The sequence below is a fragment of the Streptopelia decaocto genome, assembly GCF_964273445.1.
Source record: "Streptopelia decaocto genome assembly, chromosome: 1".
NCBI classification, from domain to species: domain Eukaryota; kingdom Metazoa; phylum Chordata; class Aves; order Columbiformes; family Columbidae; genus Streptopelia; species Streptopelia decaocto.
In genome coordinates, this window is record NC_138663.1 from 26,521,378 (window position 1) to 26,541,687 (window position 20,310).

At 41.2% G+C, this 20,310-nt stretch overlaps 1 protein-coding gene across 1 annotated transcript in view; it reads left to right on the plus strand.

The window, feature by feature from the left end:
- LOC309435132 (uncharacterized protein) overlaps positions 1-19,971 on the plus strand; it is a 56,970-nt gene extending 36,999 nt beyond the window's left edge. The window contains exons 25-39 of the mRNA XM_082043045.1: positions 225-280; positions 1,248-1,359; positions 3,015-3,043; positions 3,146-3,212; positions 6,616-6,701; positions 8,399-9,382; positions 10,218-10,456; positions 11,544-11,693; positions 12,663-12,696; positions 15,225-15,331; positions 15,511-15,604; positions 16,589-16,666; positions 17,562-17,843; positions 18,540-18,775; positions 19,507-19,971. Coding sequence (XP_081899171.1) covers positions 225-280; positions 1,248-1,359; positions 3,015-3,043; positions 3,146-3,212; positions 6,616-6,701; positions 8,399-9,382; positions 10,218-10,456; positions 11,544-11,693; positions 12,663-12,696; positions 15,225-15,331; positions 15,511-15,604; positions 16,589-16,666; positions 17,562-17,843; positions 18,540-18,775; positions 19,507-19,825 — 2,873 coding nt within the window. The 3' untranslated portion in view covers positions 19,826-19,971. The remainder of the gene's footprint in view (positions 1-224; positions 281-1,247; positions 1,360-3,014; positions 3,044-3,145; positions 3,213-6,615; positions 6,702-8,398; positions 9,383-10,217; positions 10,457-11,543; positions 11,694-12,662; positions 12,697-15,224; positions 15,332-15,510; positions 15,605-16,588; positions 16,667-17,561; positions 17,844-18,539; positions 18,776-19,506) is intronic.
- The last annotated feature ends 339 nt before the right edge of the window (positions 19,972-20,310 follow it).

Below are 20,310 nucleotides of genomic sequence, written 5' to 3' on the forward strand. Positions count from 1 at the left end.
GTGTCAGCTGTTGTGCATATCCATCTTCTGCTGGAAAGGAGGCAAGAGGAGGTGGCAGTGAAAAGGAAATACCATGATGTGACCAGGCGTGAAGAAACACTCTCTTCTTAGGTTGTCCTTAGCAAGAGAACCACTGCGCATCTTTTGGATGCAGGGCTTGACCGACGGGGAAAAGCAGAGTGAACTAAAACCACTCAGTGTCTCACTTGTTACCTCATTTATAGGTGCCCTGCCAGCCGAGGGAGCAGAGGAAGATAATGATTCTCCCTGGGATTCCGAGGTACTGTCTGTGGAAGACTCAGGGGTCCCCACCAGAAGGGGTGCATGGAGGGGAGGAGTAAGATCCAGAAGCACTTGAGAGCTTGCTGTTGCCTTGAGCCCTAACGCTGATAAGGCTCGTCTCTTCTACTGCTTCTACTCCATGTTTGTAACCAGGGCCTGGCAGGATTGTTGCTTTTTCACCATGCAGCCCTGTTCTGCTGACCTGGTCAGCGATTTTCCTTAGGGTCTATAACCTAGACGGTTAGCTGCTTCTGATCAGATTCCCTCTACCTTTTGGAGGTGTACTGCAGCCCTTTTTGGAAGTCGGGTTAAACAGAGATACCGCACATCCTGGCTGTATGTGCCCTTTTAGTTCTGTCTGTGGTAATAGGCGGGCTAGAAGAAAATAAGCAGGGTCTGTAGCTAACCCCCTCTGGCTTTGCTTGTGAGAAATAAAAACAAACTCTTTCCTACCCCCTTCTTAAAAATACAGGACTAAGGACTAAATTATTTCTTTCCGTTTTTTTTTTGGGGGGGGGGTAGCCTGAGTTTCTGTAAGCTCTGCCTTGCTAGTCTTCATTCAATCCAAATTGGCCTTGTGACTGGGAGTATCGATATATTCCGTCACCATGCAGGATACGTGCCTAAGAAACATAAGCAGAAACTTGAATGTCAGGTACTAGTTCAGTACAGAAGTTGGATCACCACAGACCTGCAGCTATTGGTTCGCAACCCACATCTTGAGTTGCCATGTTAGTTTTCCTTTCTGGCTGTCCAGTTTCTCAGTGTGACAGAACAGTTTAGATGAGTTGTCAGGTTTTTGCCTAAGACCTGAAAACACACACAATCTTGGTGTGTCCTTTCCTGGGGTCTTATAAAAGGTTTTTGTACCTCTAATATACTTGATACCATGCTGTGCAAGTTGGCTTTTTGCGTAGAAATGAGTTGAAAATGCATTTGTACCAATTGTCACGCATATGTTTTAGATTATAGAGTCGAATTGTGAAGGTCTGAGGGAAGTATCGTCCGGTGTGTTTCTCCCAGCTGCAGACAGACAAGGAATATACTCCAAGATTGTTTCCGAGGAATGCAACAACGGTAACTTCCTGGGGGACTAGATGTTTGTCTGTAGGCATTTATAGACTAAAGTGAACTTTTATCAGTGTCTGTGTTAGCAGTGCTGTTCCGATGTGGGTGCATGCTATAGCAATGAAGTGCTTACTGTTTGAATTAACACCAGTAATCATAGCGCTTGCTGGCCACTTTGTAAAGGAAGTTGTCTTGTTTGCATTCTGTGTGTTCTTTGGACGTGTTTGTATTTTTTTGGATTCAGGTTCTTGTTGCATGATGATGAAAGTGTATGTGTTTTAGGACTGACCTGCCTGAACACTTAAACGTTACTGGATGCTAACGCATCAGAAGAAAGCTGTGATCTGGCTAAACATTTTTACCCCCAGCTTAATTTTTGATAGCTTTCTGTTTCGCTTTGCCTAGGAGCTAAAATGGGACCGAAAGTTCAGGTTTTGTTGCTAAGGGTTTCTGCCTGTGTTTTGTGATACTGTCTCCCTAGCATCTTGAGCATAGGATGGCAGGGAAGTTTTGCTCTTGGGGTAGAACTCTTTCCAGAAGAACTTCTCCTTTACCAGGTGGTTTGTCGATCCTGCTTCTAGGATAGGTACAATAGGACAACTGAAGAAGCTAATCCAGTTTGAGTTTAGTAAGCTAGAAGCAAAACTTGACAAGCTCCTGGGAGCTTCTAAATCGACTTGTTGAGTAGTTGTCATGGAAGTCTGCTTTGTGTGATTCCACTAAGGCAAATTTAAAATCCCTGTGGGAAGGGGGTGAAAGGTCATTATGGTGATCTTTCTAAGGTGTTTCCACAGTGCTAGACCACCAAGTGAAGTGAAATCAAATACCGTTTGCTTTTAATTTTTTTTTTATTTTTTTTTTGATCCAAAAGTTTTGCTGTGGAGCCGTTCTTAGTAACACTTCACAGACTCATTTCATGCGAGGACTCAAAGAATTAAGCAGAGGATTTGAGAAACATAGGTGGGCCAGTAGATTGTGTGGGTTTGGAAATGATTTAATGCTGGACAACATTTAAGGAAAAAAAGTATTTGGAACTATACTACAAATGCAGGTGACAACCAAACAACATTTGTTTGTTTCCTTGCAAGCTAAACCAGAACAATTTGATGCGAACTAGCTCGATTTTCTTTTTTCTTTTATTTTCCTTTTGCTGAATGACACATGTGAGGTTTCTGTGTCTGCACCCATGCTTGCCGTGTCCCATCAATGGAAAGGAAAATACTCCTTCACACAAACCACTTGCAGAATTGCAGTCGTAGCGCTGCTGCGCTGTTTTGTGATCATTCACGATAGCAGACCAGATTTGGCTTTTGAGATAATCCTTTTAGAAAACAGGATTGAGCTCCTCAAAAGGACTAAGTATTTTGATTTTGTTCGTTCAACAAGCCCGACCTTATTGCTTCACATGAATTGTCCTAGTTTTGTGATTATTGTTTTTTAAATCCAAGGTGCGTGATGGGAAGTGTGTGGTGTCCATTTCTGGTATAGTCCTACAAATGCTATATGATGAGGCAAATTGAATGTTAGGTATCATACTCTTGATGAAAGAATGCTTTCAACTAATACTTAGCTGTAAACCTGGTGATGTTGAATGGAGTAAAAGAGACCTTCAATTAAATAAAATCACATTTTTCAAAACTTTTTTTTTTTTTTTTAACCTCCAGGCTTTTCAGAGAAACCCAGCAATTCCCAGGTAAGTATTTGTTCATGTCAGATTGGCTACTTGCTGTCCTCATTGAATAGTATGTGGTTACTTTGAAATTGGCCTATTGTCATTGGATTGTGTCTTTTCTAGCTGAAGACTCCAGAATCTGCTTTGGAAGTGAAGGAAACCTCTCCTAAAAAAAGGCAGCAGGAATCAGGTAACGTTTAGTTCATGTGGTTCTGGGTTTAGCTTCATAATCTTTCTGGAGAGGAGTATTTAGTAAAGCATCTGATTTATTTGTTTTGCAGATCTGTTGGAGGAATTAGGTTTAGGAGATGCAGATGATATTGAAGGTATTCATAGCAGTCTCTGTAGTGTTTTGGGTTTTTTTATGGCCAGACACATTGTACTGGCATGTTTTGTTCCTAATACTAAATTAATGGTTCTAGCAAGGTGTTCTGGGAAAAGAAGGTCTACTGAAATACGCCTCTATGCATGTGTGTGCTCCTCCTCTGGTCTGCCATTCAACACTGCAAATACCCTTCCATGATGTGGGCTTCCTCCTCTATACCTGCTGTCATCTCCCCTTTTCAGGGGAGTCCTGAAGTTTGCTTTCCTTCCAGTTTCTCAAAAAAACCCTTCCTGATATTTGTGGTTCCCCGAGCATGTGCCGTAGCTGATTCCGGGCTAGGGATCTGCAATTTAAGCTGTCCAGGTGCTGCAGGTGAGACAGAAAGGATCGTTCTTGGGCTCATCCGGTAGCTGTACGTAGCAGGAATGATTGCTTCCCTGGCTTTTCTCTACCTGTCTGGCAGTTGCTTTGGAACGTGTAGCAAATACATTCCTTTGAGGCTGGAAACTGCCCAGCAGGTTCAGAGGCAGGGGAAGGAAGCGGGGAAGAGAGACAAGGTGGGAGGAAATGACAGTGTCAGTGTGTTGCCAGGAATTCTCTCATTTTGGAAACACTGTAATTTGCACAAAGTTATTATGGAAGACGATGAGGAGGGAAATTTTAGAGGAGAGAGGAGTGGTAAAGGCTAATTGGAGAGAGCTTTAAAAGTCACCTCTCGATACTAGCTAGAGAACAGGCAGAGTAAAAGGTGGGGGATTTTCATCTTTTGTATGCAGGGAGAAGTCTGGGTGCTGGCAGGTCTGACTTTTCCAGCTTTCAGGCAGATACATTTGACCAGAAAAGCTTATTCAGTCTGTGTTGTGCCGTGTTCCTCAGAAAACGTGTCCCAGCTCTCCTGTATCCACAAAAAACTTCATCTGTCTTTTAAGCAAAATGGTGGTGTCCATGTTACATGCCAGAAGTGGTCACACGTAGGAAGTCGTATGGTAGGAAGCTGCACGCATGTTGCAGTTTGTGACTTGAGTGGAAACTGGAGGAGTTCCGTCTATCTGAGAGATTGACCGCCCCCTGCTGAACTTGGAGTGGAGGTGTGGTAGAAACTCGGAGCACACTGGTGTGTCTAGACTCTTCTCATTCTAGGAGATATTGTTACCACTCAAGATGCTTATGTGCAAATTATCAACATACTGGATGCCTAGTTATGCCTAATCTGTGCCCCGTTCTTCTTTCTTGAGTTCTTTTTGTTTTGTTTTCTGAAAGGATGTTACATATCACTGTGATGTTGATGCAGATACCCCTCTTGAATTTCATCGGGTTCCAGTGCTTTTGGCCACCCCTCCCAATTAGCACTCCAAAAGCTGTGTGCTCAGTGAGGGAGGGACTTGCTGGGTTGTTATCCAGCCATGTTACAATGCTAGTAAGAGGGACAAAGACCCATCTCCACAAACTATGCATAACTGTTGGAGGAAATGAAGATGTTGACCTCCAGATTACAGAGGTTATTTGTATAGAAGCTAAGTGTTTACTTATTCCAAGCCTCCTGGTATTGATAATTTATAACACTCCCTACGGTACCTATCTGCCATCTACAAATGGTCCTTGACTGCCTGCACTTTTGTCCTTTACTTGTACTGCTGGTTGGAGCCTTCATCTGCACCAGCAAACAGCTTTGTACTGGGATATCTATAAGCATCAGGAAAGGCTAAATCTGACTTTTTCTTGTTTTTCAGGATTGCAGAGTAAAAGTGTCTGTTTTCCTTATGGAATACTATCCTTAGATAATCAAGTATCGTTGTTATTATCTTTAATACCTGACAGATTGTCTGAAATACATTATAGTCATCAATAGTTCATCAATAGATCATCATAACAACTCTGACATAAGTGCTATCAGCTCAGTAATGACTAATGTGTGTTGGGAAATGCCTTATGTTAAAATACCCAAAAAATACATTTACAAAAAATCCAGGAAATTGCATCCACCAGTGACTGAGGTGGGAGGAGAAGATTTTTATTTCACACTGTGTAACCTGAGGTTAGGATTGACCTCTGGAAACCTATATGACTGACTGAGGAGCTTAGGTTCCCAATTCAGACATATGAGTTGTGACTCTAAGTTTCTATCTAATGTAATCCCTTTCAAGAAATGAAACTTCCAAAACGAGTCACTTAAAGCAGAAAATGCCAGAAGTGAGTTTGGCCCTGTGAGTTATTAATACTGGATCCTTTTGTATTATTATGACAATACCTATTTTCTCCCTGTCTTGATCACTGTAGGAAGAATACTGTGTAGCTCTTTAGCAGTGAAGCTTTGTTTATAGAAAGGCTGTTGTATAGAACCCATAGAATTGTGGAGCGGGAAAGGAGGTGCAGAGTGCTCAAGGTGAAAAGCCTCCATCTCTGTTTTTAGGTGCCACACTAAAGCTGCTGGGACTTGTTTCTTTCTGAATACTTGAGACTTCAGAGTGTTGTGTGCCTTCCACAAAACCAGTGGCAACGAGTTGCTGCTTCTAAATTGTATCTGGGACTATTTGGAGTCCAATTCTCAGATGTAACAGAGATTCAAGGCAGACACCCCATAATGGGGAGCTCAGACTGAGTGACTGCTTCTGAGGCGTTTGTGACTTGTCCAATATTCCTTAGAGATTCTGGGAGAGGAAAGGTGAATCCAGTTTTCAACAGTACAAGTGAAATGTTTCTCGGCATTTCACAGGCCCGTCTTTGATTGTGCCTCACTTGTTTCTTCTGCAAGGGATGAGGCAGCAGTTTGACTGAAATACTCGTTCCAGAACCACATCTAGAGACAGATTTGTTTCATGCGTGGAGAAAAGCTGGGGCCTTACTGATTTCAGGCTGTGATTTTGTTGTTTGTGATTTTCTGTGCACAACACACAGGGAGGTTAAAATTGCTGGTGGAATGTAGCCAGTTGCTGCATAGCACACAGTGTGTCAGAGAGAAAGAGAGAGGGATATCACGCACCTTTAAGAAACAGGAATTTTGTTATTTGTGACCATGTATATCGATTTCTTTGGCACATTTCCTTTATGCATTAAAAACTAAAATGCCCTGGAAGAAAGGCATTCACACAGATGCATCTTGAATCTGTATGATGATAGTTTTATCTCTAGGAGCTCCCAGATTTGAGGGGAAGTGTTATTTTGCGTTAAGATTTTTCTCACAAATGTGATGATTCAAGATGTACTCTTGGTGTAAATAACTAATCTTAACTCATGCTTGTTATAAAAGTGCTTCTATTTTTCGCTGTAGGTGAGCACTCGGGATCTACCTGTCGTATGTCATCAGCAGCTGAAAAAGAAGACAACAAGGATGCCTTTGAAAATGATGAGATGCCCGTATGTAAAACAAAATATTTTGAATTAGAGTGTGAACTGGTTGATTGTGTTATAGACCAAGGTAAAAAAACAAACCTTACCAGTCAGTAAATAATGCTGAAGAGAGAGGCCTGTAGATGAAAGTTGTCTTACAGTCTGAAGTAAATTTGGATACAATCTTCTAAGGGTGGGGTAAAACCTTTGTCATTATGTTGGATGCTTGCTGTTATACTGACTTGTTTCCAGCTGATTTGCTTATATTTTGACCGGTATTCTTCCTTTTGTGCAGTGCTGACAAACAGTGCAGTCATGCATTTTTTCCCTATACAAAATGCTCATTCAAGTGAAGAGGGAGATTAGTCTATTATATGGTTATCTGCTTGGTTAAACATGCCTGCTCTTCCTCTTTGTGAGAGAAAGATCAAGCAAAACCACTTGAAATATGGTGACCTTTTTGATCCTTTCTCTGCCTCTGCAAAATACGTGCTTGTTTGACCATGGTAATAAGTGTTTGAAAAGGTTGTGGGTTTGGTTTTTTTTCAGAGGACATTCTAGAATAAGGCAGGCATCCTGTTCGTGTTGGGCGTACAGGACAGGGCTGGATAGAGAGGTCTGGAATCTTCTGTACCACCTCGAGGGACAGTGGAGTAAATGATTTCCACCCCACACCCAAGCACCATGAAAGAGGGACATGCTTAATTTTAACAGGCAGAGCAGAGAACTGAAGCCTACTGTAAGCTGGTAGTAGTTGGGCAATGAGCTTGGGAATGGAGAGGCTGAGACAAGTGGTGGCTGGTTGAGGTGCTCCTGCCCTTTTCTGAAGGAGGAATTTGTGTAGAGGGGGAAAAGGGCCTGGCTAATGAGAAGAGAGAGCGAGGAGTTGGATGGTCTTAGCCCATGGGGACCCCAAGGCTGCAGGCCCTGTTGCGAAGGCACCAGGAGCTAAGGAGACACATGGGGAGTGAGGATGTTGGGAGGAGGGTGACAGATGACTGGAGCAGTCGGAGCTATTGAGGAACAGAGCGTGGGGTCAGGGAGATGGGCTGGGGTGGACCTGCGACAGCATGGTACGGTTTCCATACAAGCTTGGGTTCCTGATTTTTTGGGGGATGAGGGAAGGAATGGACAGGTTTCCCTAATTAATGCTTCTCTTTGGAGCTTGGAATGGAATTTAATATTTCTGAATCTTGGGTGAAGATATAGTCCTAACTCTGCCAGTTCTCCATGTGCTGGACAGTGGAAAGCTTGTCATGTTCATCCAGGCTGTATTAGCTTAGCTGGCAGGGGACTGTAAAATGTCAGACAGCGGAGAATGGTGGAGGAAAGAGGGTGAGAAAATGTAGGCAGTTGTGATGAAAAATGGTAATAAAGCAATACAATGTGAAAAAATGAATTGCATTTTGATAACTGCTACCACATACGGAAAGCAGGCAGGATAAAAGGTAAAAGCAACCTTAATGTCTAAATGAATCTAATCCAAGATCTAAACATATCTAGTCCAAGAGAAACTACAGTAGGTCCTTGCATTTTTAAGAAAATGATGATTCAGTGAACCTGTAATTTAGTGTCACTCAATATTTTTTTATTATAAAAACTGCTTTCAAACTTTCTTATTTCTATTATTTCTGTTGAATGCTGAGTTTGCAACAGAAATTACCTAGATTGACTGCAACTTCCTTTTCCTTGGTAATCTTTCTATCTGTACCTGTTTGCTTAAGGGTAAATATATTTTAGAAACTATCAACTTGACACAGAAAACAGCATGGGAAAATCAGACTGACAAAGCAGAAATTCCACCTCAGGAAGCCCTAGTGGCAAATGAGGAATTGCACAGTGCTGACAAGCAGTTAAGTCCAAAACCCTGGGAAGAAAGATACGAAAGAATGTGGGTTGAAAGTGAGAAAAGAGAATTGAAAACAAATTTTAAAAGTATTACAGCAGAGCTGAAGTTTGGTGAAATTAATGAAACTCGGAAAAGTACTTCCCTTGCGGGAGAAATGTCAGAAGTGAAGAGTTCTGGTGTTGTTTCATCTCGTGCAACAGAATCAGATAAGAAGTTAGAAAATAAAGGTGAATTTGGAGATCTTAAACTTAAGCGAGGTGGCAAAGTACCCAAAATGGAAATTGTCATTCCAAGTCTTGGTGTCCTTCCTGATCAAAATAACTTAAATGCAAATCTGGAAGGTAGCTGGAGTACAGATGAAGACGACAGCACAAACCATACAGATAATATAACGGTGCCTCTCGCCAAAGGAGAGGAAGAGAAAAGGCCTGCGATGGAAAGGGAGGAGAATGAAAATGGAAGTAGTAGGAATGTAAGTAGGAATGTAATGGGAAGACCTGAATATTCCCCAAGACGTAACTTAAACACAAGTATTTTGGATGATGTTTCTACTATTCTTCCTAAAATACAATGTGTTTCTACAAGTGATGAAAATGCACTTTTTGTAAGAGAAAGGAAACTTGGAAAAGACTCTGGATTTAATGGTGATGTTCCCAGGGAGTGCCTTATCAACAGTCATAAAAGAGGAGAAACAGAAATTGAAAGTCTTCTTGCAAATGCTCAGCCGTTGTGTGGCACACTGAAAAAGAATCTTGATGAAGAACTAAAACAAGATATGGAAAGATTTAAGAGTAAGGTAGGAGTGCTGCAAATAGTATTCCTGGCTTTGGAGAAAGAGAAGGTACAGCTGCAAAAAGAGGTAGAAGTTCACCTGCTACTCCTTATTCTTTAGTCTTTGTCCATATCAATGGTCCTGTTCACTTCAGCTATTCATCATTAAGGGAAGATGCTTTGTGCAAATTGGGTTTTGTTTTAGTGGAAATACATTAGTTATGAATAAAGAGAGAAGTGGAGAGTTGTCCTTTTCCCCCTTTTTTGGAAAACAGTCTGTGTTACTGTTGCAGTTCAACAGTAGGTGGCACTCAGTTCCAGTGTCAATAATTCTCACTTCTTTGCCAGAAAAAGAAATGCGCACAGTGCTGTCAAATTCTGATTCTGAATCAAAGAATGAAAATAGCTTCTGAACAGGGTCTTGAATGATCTATTGATTTGCTGTGGTTTCTGCACGGTGTGTCTTCCTTGTCCTTGGCCAAAATTCCTGTTTGCTGTGAAACCATTTCTGCCTGTGCATTTGGGATCTTTATTCTTTTTACCCTCATTAAGGAGACAGTAGCCCCGCACACTTCCACGTGATTTTTGTTGTTGTGTTTTTACAGCTAACATTGTGCAGTCCTTCTAGCTCTTTGTCCATCAGTAATGCTTTCACTTTTTGTTGTTCGTGTTTTAAAAAACACTGTTGTTTTCTTTCTAAGGGCTGTGTTTTTGTTATCTCTTTAATCATGAGTGAATTCAAAGTACTTTCAATGGCTTAACACACTTTGTAGTGTAATTTTGTGAAAGTGCTTCTCCGTATGAATTTTATTTTTTTTTCTTTTATGTGATTTCGGAGGTAAACACTGAATTATTCAGTCTTGAGTATGGTGTTTCTTCTAGAAATACTGAGAAATACACGCAGTTTAACTTTCTTTTTGTAGGTTGAGAAGGAAAAAAGCAAACAAAGATGTTTCAAAACTGAGGTGATGGCAAACCAGGAAGATCTTGATAAATTAAATCCACCACCAGGCAACATTACTGATCAGCCAATGAAACAAAAGGTTACTCTAAGGAAGAAGGACTCTTCGAAAATTGAGACTGGAAACACTGCAGAAGTCAAAGACGAAAAGAATTTTTCATCTGAGGAGAGGTCGAGATGCATCAAGATGCCAATGAAAGGGTAAACTAAGGAAATAATGTCTAATTTTTATTTGTAGTACTACTCTAAGTATCTTTTAGGTTTTCAAATATTGTAGTAGTTGAAGTAGTTTCCTCAATGCCGAAAGCCATGCCGAGTAGTCCACTGCTTCTCAAAAATTTAAGAAAAAACAAAAGAAAATTAAAACCCCTAAGCTCATAACGGAGATTCAAGTGTATTGATTTATTGCGTGCTCAAAAAAAAAAAAAACCAAACAGACAAATTCCTGCAGATTTCCTTGTCAATACCGAGGCAAAATGCGCCTTCAAAACCAGAGCTGGAGACTGAAAAACTCCCTACTTATTTTTGTAGGAAATGGCCAACCAGGAAATAGGAACTTACAGTTTACTTCGCGTTCTCCCTTTTCTAGATTATTTTGAGTGATCTTCATGCAGTTGGTGTTTTCATAAAGTCCAGATGTTCTTTGTCAGGAAAAGGGAAAAGATATTACCAAACCAAGCTCAAAAGTTTGACGAAGGCACAGATATTTTTACGCAACCCTAAGCAGGAGTTTTTTTCCTGTCTGTCCTTCAAAGGCATCTCTGCTCTAGGTACTTCCTCTAATGGGGATATGAAATATGTTTCAGCTTAGCTGAATCTAGCTCAGATTCCACATTTCTTGCTCATTCCTAGGGGAACATTATTAAAATACTTGAGTGTCTTCCAGGGTCTTTGGAGTCAACTCTGTATTTTGTCATAGGTATTTTTCATCTCCGTTGTTTCTGGGCAGCATCTTAAGTACATCTGTTACACAGGGCTTTTTTCTGTAAAGCTACTCAGCTGATGATCTCCCTTTCTTTCTTTCCCTTTCTTTCCCTTTCCTTCCCTTTCCTTCCCTTTCCTTCCCTTTCTTTCCCTTTCCTTCCCTTTCCTTCCCTTTCCTTCCCTTTCCTTCCCTTTCCTTCCCTTTCCTTCCCTTTCCTTCCCTTTCCTTCCCTTTCCTTCCCTTTCCTTCCCTTTCCTTCCCTTTCCTTCCCTTTCCTTCCCTTTCCTTCCCTTTCCTTCCCTTTCCTTCCCTTTCCTTCCCTTTCCTTCCCTTTCCTTCCCTTTCCTTCTTTTTCTTTTGTAGTAAACTTTCCCCAAATGCCAAAGTTTCAAAGAAAAATAAAAGACAGGCTTCAAAGAAGAAGGCTGATCAGCAGATGAGCTCTTCTACTGGGAATCATTTTCAAGTACTGGATGACAGCACTTTCAGTGAAACATCTCAAGATGGAAGAAGGTACAGAATAGAAGGAATATTGTAAATAAAACTTTTTCATGATAAAGGTTGACCTAAAAGCTAACAGGAAGTTTTGTAAACCTGAGTGCACAATGATTCTTATTCTTTCATATGACAATACTACCTGATGCCCTTTGTATTCAAAACTACTTGTTTTTAGCTTGGAGTGCTTTGAGCATACCAGCCAAGTTAATGATAAGGTCAGACGTGCACAAATTCTGAATAATTACCTGAGTGTGAGTGTGTGTGTGTGCATAAATATATATATATTTTATCTTTTCCAAAAGAGAGAGGAGAGACTAAAATTACTCTTCCACTGCAGGCATCTTAGTTCTTTCTGCCTTTTGAATTATTTTTTTTTTCCAGCTCTATCCCCTCCCGACTTCTTGCTCACCCCAAAGTTACTGTTGCGGGAGGCAAAGTGAGAAACAGTAGGTGCTGATGCTGTCCAAGCACTGTCCAGCAACAGCTCAAGCATTGGTGTGTTATCAACACTGCCCTGGTCAGAAATCTAACACGCAGCGATGTGCGAGCTGCTATGAAGAAAATTAACTCCATCCCAGCCAGACCCAGTACACCAGAGAATCCAAAATTAGGCTGCTTTGACCTGTAAGAGAAGGATTCTCAATACTGAAAAGAGCTGAACCTCTAGATTTAAATAGCAAATGCACCTAACTCTGTATCTGCATATCTCTCTCTATATATCTGTAGCTGTAAGATTCCTGTCACCTTGGGTAAAGTGCAGAGAATAGTAATTTCAGCTATTTGCTTAATACCTCCTGGCAAAAATACCTTTCCAATAGACATAATGCTACACAATTTTTTTTCAGTCTTCAGCTCCATCTAACAAAATTCTCATACTAATTTTTACTTTAATTCACTACTGACGTTAAGTTTCAGAGCAACCTTAGATATTGTTCATAATGCAATATAAATATTCCAGTACTGAAATATGTTTCTGTTTTCCAGACCTGCAGCAAAACTAGGGAGTGAAAAGAACAAGGTAATGTAAAATTAATGTCTTGATAAATAGCTTGTGTCAGCCTTCAATCACTTAGATGGGAACAGTGTTTATGTAGTGATCAACCAGATGCACAAATTACTGCTAGTATGCAGCTTTGTAATATTTGAGCCAAATCTATGGACTGTGAATGAGGAAAATGCATCATTCATACATTTGTAATGATGTGTAATAGTATATAGTTGTATACAGAAAAGCCAGTTTAGAACTTTTTTCACCTTTTCTTTAGTCCATTTTTGCCCTCTGGAATGATTTTAATTATTTAATGGGTTTTATCTATGTATTGCACTGATGACACAAGTAAGAATGGTATAAAGGGAAGAACAATCCAAAATGCAAGGGTTGAGAAATGAAGATGCAGACAAGTGAAGCGGTGGGGGATGAATTTATATTAAGCTCCTACATAAAAAAAAAAAAAATTGCTTTTCCATAAGTTGCTATCAAAATTGAAGAGTATTAGTAGTGGCCACTGTTAATTTATGGATGTTTTTTGGGGGTTCTAAGGGTCCTGCCTGGTCCTCAAGAAGTTCATTTCAGACACTGACCTAAGCTTCCTATTCTCTGTTTTATGATGTGTGGCCATATTTAAATGTGTTCTTTCTTTGTGACTCTGTGAAAGACTAATTAACTGGACAGAAGACTCATTAGGACATCTGTTAAACTGTCTTTCTGCAAATTCACACAGTACATGAATATGAAACATGCTCCTATGCAGAGCACTAGCATAAAATTATGTCCCTTAAACATGCAGGACCCATGTGTTGCTCCCATTTCTGCATGCAGATGTTTTTTGTTGAGAAAAGTGGTGGAAAAGAATAAAGGCAGGGAGATATAGGGGGTAGGAAGGGAGGTAGGGGAGCTGTAGGTAATGGGAGAGTGCATCCAGACTTTTGTAAATCTAATCTGCCAGTATAAAGGCAGTTGTTATTTTTAAATAAACTCAGTAAGAAGACTGCAAAAGGGTGTGCTTGAACATGTACTTAAAGTGTATCTCAAAAGAGCTTTCACATAGATGTATTCATTTAATTATAGAATCAAAGAATCATTTCGGTTGGAAGAGACCCTCAGGATCATCGAGTCCAGTCGTAACCTAGCCTAACTCTAGCACTATATTTGTGTAATGGATGAACAGAACAAAGGACAATCTAATACAAAGTCCTGCCTTTGGTCATCAGAGTAATATCTGCAGTCGAACTATCGCTCTTGTATTGCAACAGATTTCGTTGCCTTTTGTTAGAAAAAAAAATACATTATTGCAGCATGTGCTGGTGTATTTCCAAGAAGATTAATACTTGAGCCTTTTGTATGTATGAGGAAACACAAGTCCTCATGAACAGCTGCTGATAGTTTGGAGGTGCTCAGCTGAGTAGGATGAAGAGAGGTCACCATCTGTGCAGATGCCTGCTGGTGGCAGGCAAGAGTTCCTACCTTTGAGTTCAATCTGAAGGCAGGTCTAATTGTATAATCAAATAAGTGAAGGCATATTTCAGGTTCTTGTAACCTTCTTCATGCTCATTTACCTGTTTCACTAGGGCATGATCAGACAGCTGCAGCAGGAACTTGCTGATGCTCTTAAAAAGCAATCTATGTCAGAGGCTTAATGAAGTTACTGTCCAAGTCTTTGACATGGGAATGCTCTGTGCTTACTTGGAAAAAGGTTTCTGTTTCCTAAGTTGCTTTGCAAAATAAACTGATGTGTCCATAGGTTATTTTGTTTGGTTTGGCCAAGCAGGTTGTCTGGTTTCTGACGAACACTAGGAATCCTGGACTGCTGCATTTGGGCTTTTTTATGCTGTCTCTGCTTTTTTTTACCTCCCCTGCCACCAGATGCTGTCAATTCTGAATGCTCTTGTAGCTTATTCTGCATATAATTTGTTTGGGTTTGGTTTTGGGGTTTTGTTGTTGTTGTTGGTTGGTTGCTTTTGTTTTGTTTGGGGGATTTGTTTGCTTTTCTTTATTTTTTTATCTCTTCTTCTCTCCCTTCTTTGGCCCTGCTCTAATTTGCCATCCTTAAGCAGCCTTCTTGCAAATGCACTGTAAGCTACTTTCTGAGGCAGGGGCCACCTTTGGCAGTGTTCTTACGACCACTGAAGTATAGAGGCCTGATCTAATCAGAAGTCATGTTAATCTATTATGAGGGAGTTGTGAAGTCACTTTAGGAGACGGATGAACTTTTCAATTCATATTTTTAGTGGAGGAGCAAACAAGCAGGTACAATAAAAAGAGTGTTACAAGTCACTGAAAGGCTTGGAAGAGCAGTGTTGGTGCTTAGAAATGTGCTGTAAGAAATCAGTGTAGGGATGGGAGAGGCCAGTTTGAAGATGCTGCAGTAAGACAGTTTGTGGTCATTTGCCAGTAGAAGCCAAGGTTTGAATGTACTTGAAATGATGATGGTCCATGGAGGAGAGGGTGTGCATACACACACGCAGTACTTGTATTCTTCAGCAGTAGTTGACTCCTCTCCACACAAGCTCACCTGACTACTGTGGATTCTTGCTGTGATTTTGCAGTTGTGGATGATTGCCGTGGAAAATAAAGCAAAAGAAGTCGAGGGCTTCCTCTTGGCATCTTCTGAGGCTAATACAACCGTAAAACAGCTGGAAGAACGTGTGCAACGGTAAGAGAATAACTCAGTGAAGCCAGATGTCTCTTGCTTTCTCGGACAGTCTTGTTGCATCACAACAAGTTCATACGCTATTTTCAAGGATGCTTTTGGTTTCGATCATGTTATTTCACGCTGCTCTTTCACAAGTGGTGCTCTGGATTTCCATAACAAGACCTTTATTTCTTTTTAAGCCTCGAAATGGAAAATGCCAAGTTGGAAGCCACAGTCCAGCAGCAGGGCAATAAGATCGAAGCCCTTCAGCGAGACCAGCAAACGTCTGCATCAGTAAGCTGGTCACAAATTTCCCTTTTTGTGAGCTCCCAAGCCTAGTTAACTATTTCTGTGGGGAACTTTTAAGATGAGGTTTTCCTGGAGAGCCTAGGGGAGTTCAGTTCCTGTGTTCTTCCGAATACAGGCTTCTTACCTCTGAGAGGTAAGGATTTGGCACAAATATGCTGGTGTCACTATTGTCTGCATTAGACCTGTTGTGACATCAGATGCTGCTCCAGGCACTTGTGGCAATGTGTATTATTAAAGGTATTCATCAAGTTAACTCACGGAAATCCCACAGGGGATATTGATGCCAAGCACTTTGTGCCAGGGGCCTGACTGGCATCATCAGACCGGGACAAAAAATTATACTCCAGGACATCTGCTGTGCTGGATTGCTTTTCCTTTGGCCACTTGGTATGTGTTTCCATGAAGCAGTGAAGAGGAATGCCTGTGGTATCATTTTCAGAACTCAGTGTGAGCCTTGGAATTTCCCAGTGCCTCTATGCAGTGGTTAATTTTAGCTCAGAGAAGGTGCTTTCATCAGTGACCTTTATGAAGCAAATGATTTTTGTATTGTAACCAGTGAGCTCGGCTTCTTGCTATGACTCCAGCTGTTAGTGCTGAAGAGATTTTGAAAATAACTAGGTGTGAAAGTTGAACTTCGTACTGATACTGTCAAAGGAGGGAAGGGAGTCACAGTGCTGGTCCTTCCCCTTTGGTTAACAGGGTATGATTTTCAAATGTACTGTGGGTGGGAAAAGCTTAATACTTGTTTTCGTTGAAGATTCATCATATCCCACATGATGTTCTCTTTCCATAAAGCAAAAGGCAGAGGTGATGATTGCTAACAATTTTACAGCGGCATCAAACTAAGGCTGTTTTGATCGTTGGTGCTGGTTGTAAATGCTGTAGAAATATTCATTTTTGGTAATGAGGTGTAAACTTCAGCCTGGAAAGTCATGGTGTGTTGTCTTGTTTCTTACAATGCTTCCGTAGATTCATAACCGCCTGGAAGACTTAATAACTACCTTACGGACAACACAGGCAGCTGCAGAGGACCACCACCATCAGCAGGTACCTGACTGGCTTTGATGAATGACTGGTTTAGTCTTTGAATTTTTTGTGTGCAGCTAATTGATGAAAGCAAGACACATTCCTGTGTGATCTACTCTAGGTGTACCTGCTTTAGCAGGTGGGTTGGACTAGATGATCTCCAGAGGTCCCTTCTAACTGCAGCCACTCTGTGATATCAGGTGGGCTGTGTAGGCACAGTGCAGCTGACAAATACCCTTCTGGTTTTAGGGCAAGGCAGCCTCAAGGGAAAAGGCTGTGAATTTCTTCATTCCCCTGCTGCTGTGTTTTGTATCTGTGTTGTGGTGTGCAAGATACTTGTGTTCATCAGCATGATTTGCCTGATGAATTATTTCTCCCATGCCACGAGTGGGCAATGAGCAAGTGGCTGTGTGGTTCTTAGCTACCTACTGGAGTTCAACCGTGGCAGATGATGGACAGAATGAATGTTGTGGGCAGCAGGGAGATCTGTGGTTGAAAACTGAGAGAAGACTGAACTTAGGAGGCCAATCTTTTCTTGGCAGTTTTGTCAGAGGTTGCCCATGAGACCATGTCAGCTTCTGTCATGAGACCCAGTGTTTCACCTACTCTGTAAGGACACTTGAGAAAGTTGTACACCCTGAGGATTTTTTTATCTAAGCCTTTGTGCTAAGGTGTTCATGGCCTTCTCTGTATCAGTAGACTTTTTTTTTTTTTTCTTAGAGAATGCCACTAAAAGCTTCATGTCTATTTGCATTCTTTATACTTGAACTGAATCAGCAAGTTCTATTCCACTCAAATGTATTGACCTGTTTGGTTTTTCTGGTTTTGGTTGGTTGGTTTTCTTTGGTTTTGTTTTGGTTTGGTTTGTTTTTTTTTTATCTTTTTTCTTTTTTTTTCTTTTTTTTGCTGTCTACAGGTTGCAAAACTTTCCCAGCAGTTGGAGGCACAGTCTGAAAAATGCAAGCAGCTGGAAGCTGAAAATCAGGATTTGCGAGAAGAGTTGTCCACCATGCGTGAGAACCGTCGTAAACTGGAGAAAAGCAAATGCCAGCTGATGGAAGTGGTGGCTAACCTGAAACATCAATTAAAGACTAGCATGGTGGATCACAACCTTATAGAACAATACAAAAGAGAAGTGGAAGAACGAGCCGAACAAGAATTAAGACAAAAACTACAAGAAGTCAATCTATTTTTGCAGGTAAGTGAATTTCTTGTGTGTGCCTGTAGTCTCAATTATATACTTCTCTTGTGGTGATAATTTTGTAGTATGTTATTTTTGGTTCCTGATTCTGTGTGTTAGTGCTGTACTTCTTCTCCCACTGCCCTTCAGCAAAGACGGGAAATATGGTTGGGCAATGGTGCTTTCACGTGTGAGTAACGTGCCTGCAGGGCGCTGAATGCAAAGCTTGCCCAGGGTGGCTTTCTGTTTTGCAGTTCCTGGGCGGTATCACTGTCTGGCCTTGTTCTTACTGTTCATCCTTGAACTCAATATTGACACTTAGAGCTGTCACGGCCAGACATACAGGTCCTGATTTGTCATTGTCCAGGGGAAAGCACTTAGAAAAGAAGTCACTGAAGTTGTACAGGGGGTAGAGGTCAGGGATCCTCATAATTTCTTGGAGGAATCCTTTTCTATATGCCCTGTCTTACAGAGACAGTGTTATTTCAATTAGTAGCTTTGATGAGTAATGGTTCTAAGAAGGGGTTTCTTTTGGAATGAAAAAAGCAATGTAACGTGGTAGTTCCAGAGTTCTGCCTTGATTGCTGATGGTAGTGAGGAGGCACAGTTGCCTCACTGAGTAAAGCTGGGCCCTCAAAATTGCGTACAAGAAACTGACTGGTGGGGACTCTTCTGTTTTCTTTGCGGTGGTTCAAAGTGCATTATCTCCTTCAGATGCAGGCAGCCTCCCAGGACAGATTAGAACAGATCAGAGCCAGTCATCACGCTTCCCTGCAAAAACAACTGAAACACAGGATTAGAGAACTTGAATTTGAATTGGACAAGATACAAAATATTCAACAAGACTATATATATAAAAAAGATTTCACGCAGGCGGAAGTGAAAAGGTACAAAGAGCTGTATCTGGAGGAGGTAAAAATTAGAAGATGCCTGGCAAATAAACTGGAAAGGTAAGTCCATGCTTTTTTGGAGTGGTAGTAAGATACTTTTTCCTCATACATTTTCCTCCTAAAATCCTTTTTCTATATCTGCTTAGTATTAGATATGTACACATAAGATGGTGTATTGTGAGGAAAGTACCTTAAGACCCTTCCCCTTTATTAGAACTGTCTTAATTTCTCTTTAGTGTTCCAGCAATAACACCACTGATCATGGCATTACTAGGGGATTTTTTAACTTGTTTGTGCTTTAACAGGCAGCCTTTTTGCTAATCTCTAATAATCTCCTCCTCTTATTCTGTGTATGTCAGAAAAGATAAACTTGATGCTTGAATGACAGGCTCTTCAGGCAGCAGAATTTGATTCTGTGAAGCAAAAGAAATCTTTTCTGGATTCCATTTTAGCACCATGTCTGAGGTTTGAGCTCAGAGAGAGAGCCCAGAGTTCTTAGGCACATGACATGCCTTTCAGAAGAAGCGCTGTAAACACATGGCATTCACAGGTTGCTTTGAAGCCCTAATGCTGGCAAGTCCAAAGTGTTGGTAACTTGCTGGTCCTTCTAGGTAATGTGACTTCTTAGAAATAGGCTCTCCAAAAAACCTCGGATCAAATTATATTCTTGTTTTGGACAGTCTTAATCCCTTCTACTTTCAGAAGTCAAATAATAGTCAAAGACCTGGAGGTTAACTTTGTGGAAGAGTTCCTCCCACAGGTCATTCTTTGTATGCTTCTGAATGTTTCAGAGCTAATGAGAAACTCGCAGAAGCCAACGCGCATCTCCTTCAGGAACGCCATCGAAACAGATCTCTCATCGCAAGCAGCATCGTCAGTGGAGGTGTGGCTGCAAGTCCAATTCTGTATTCAACTGAACTGGGACATCTTGGCAGCAATTTGGCACTTAACGGAAGTCTGAGTCTAGGAGAAAGCTTCCTAAGCCTAGCTGGGAGCACATTATTATCAAGAAACAGGGTTGAAGCCTATGTGGCTAAGATAAGCATTTTGAAATACTGTTGTCAACTGCTGCTCAAGAGTATCTGTAAGCAAGGTTATTCTGCCTTTTAGCCTAAAGCTAGAATCCATTTGTAGTCAAGATGACAGTGTGTGGATTTCATCTGTTATAATGGAACTTCTTTAAACCATAGGAGTAGTCTGGTTTACCCTTCTTGCCAGTTCTGATATTCAAAAAGTTCTTGGTAGTAACAGCGGTTGTGTCTGAAGTACCAGGACTGTGCTGAAATTGAGTTCCTAGGCTCCAAGTATCATCTTATGGAGTCTCAGACGTACCAGCCTACTCTGTGCTCAGGTAACCCATGTGGGTAAGTAGTCAGTCAACACCGCTGTATGAAGAACAATTATTGAGAAGGTGACTGCTGCAGGGGAACCCGGGATGTTACTGCCTGAAGAGAGGTGCAGTGAGGTGAGAAGTGCCCGCTCAGGAGGCTTGGGATAGTCAGCGATGGTGCCTTTTCCGGGGACTGGGGGGAAGGAGAACAGTGGAGACATTTAGCTGACACTCGGCTCATGTGTTTGATGACAGACTTTAGCCA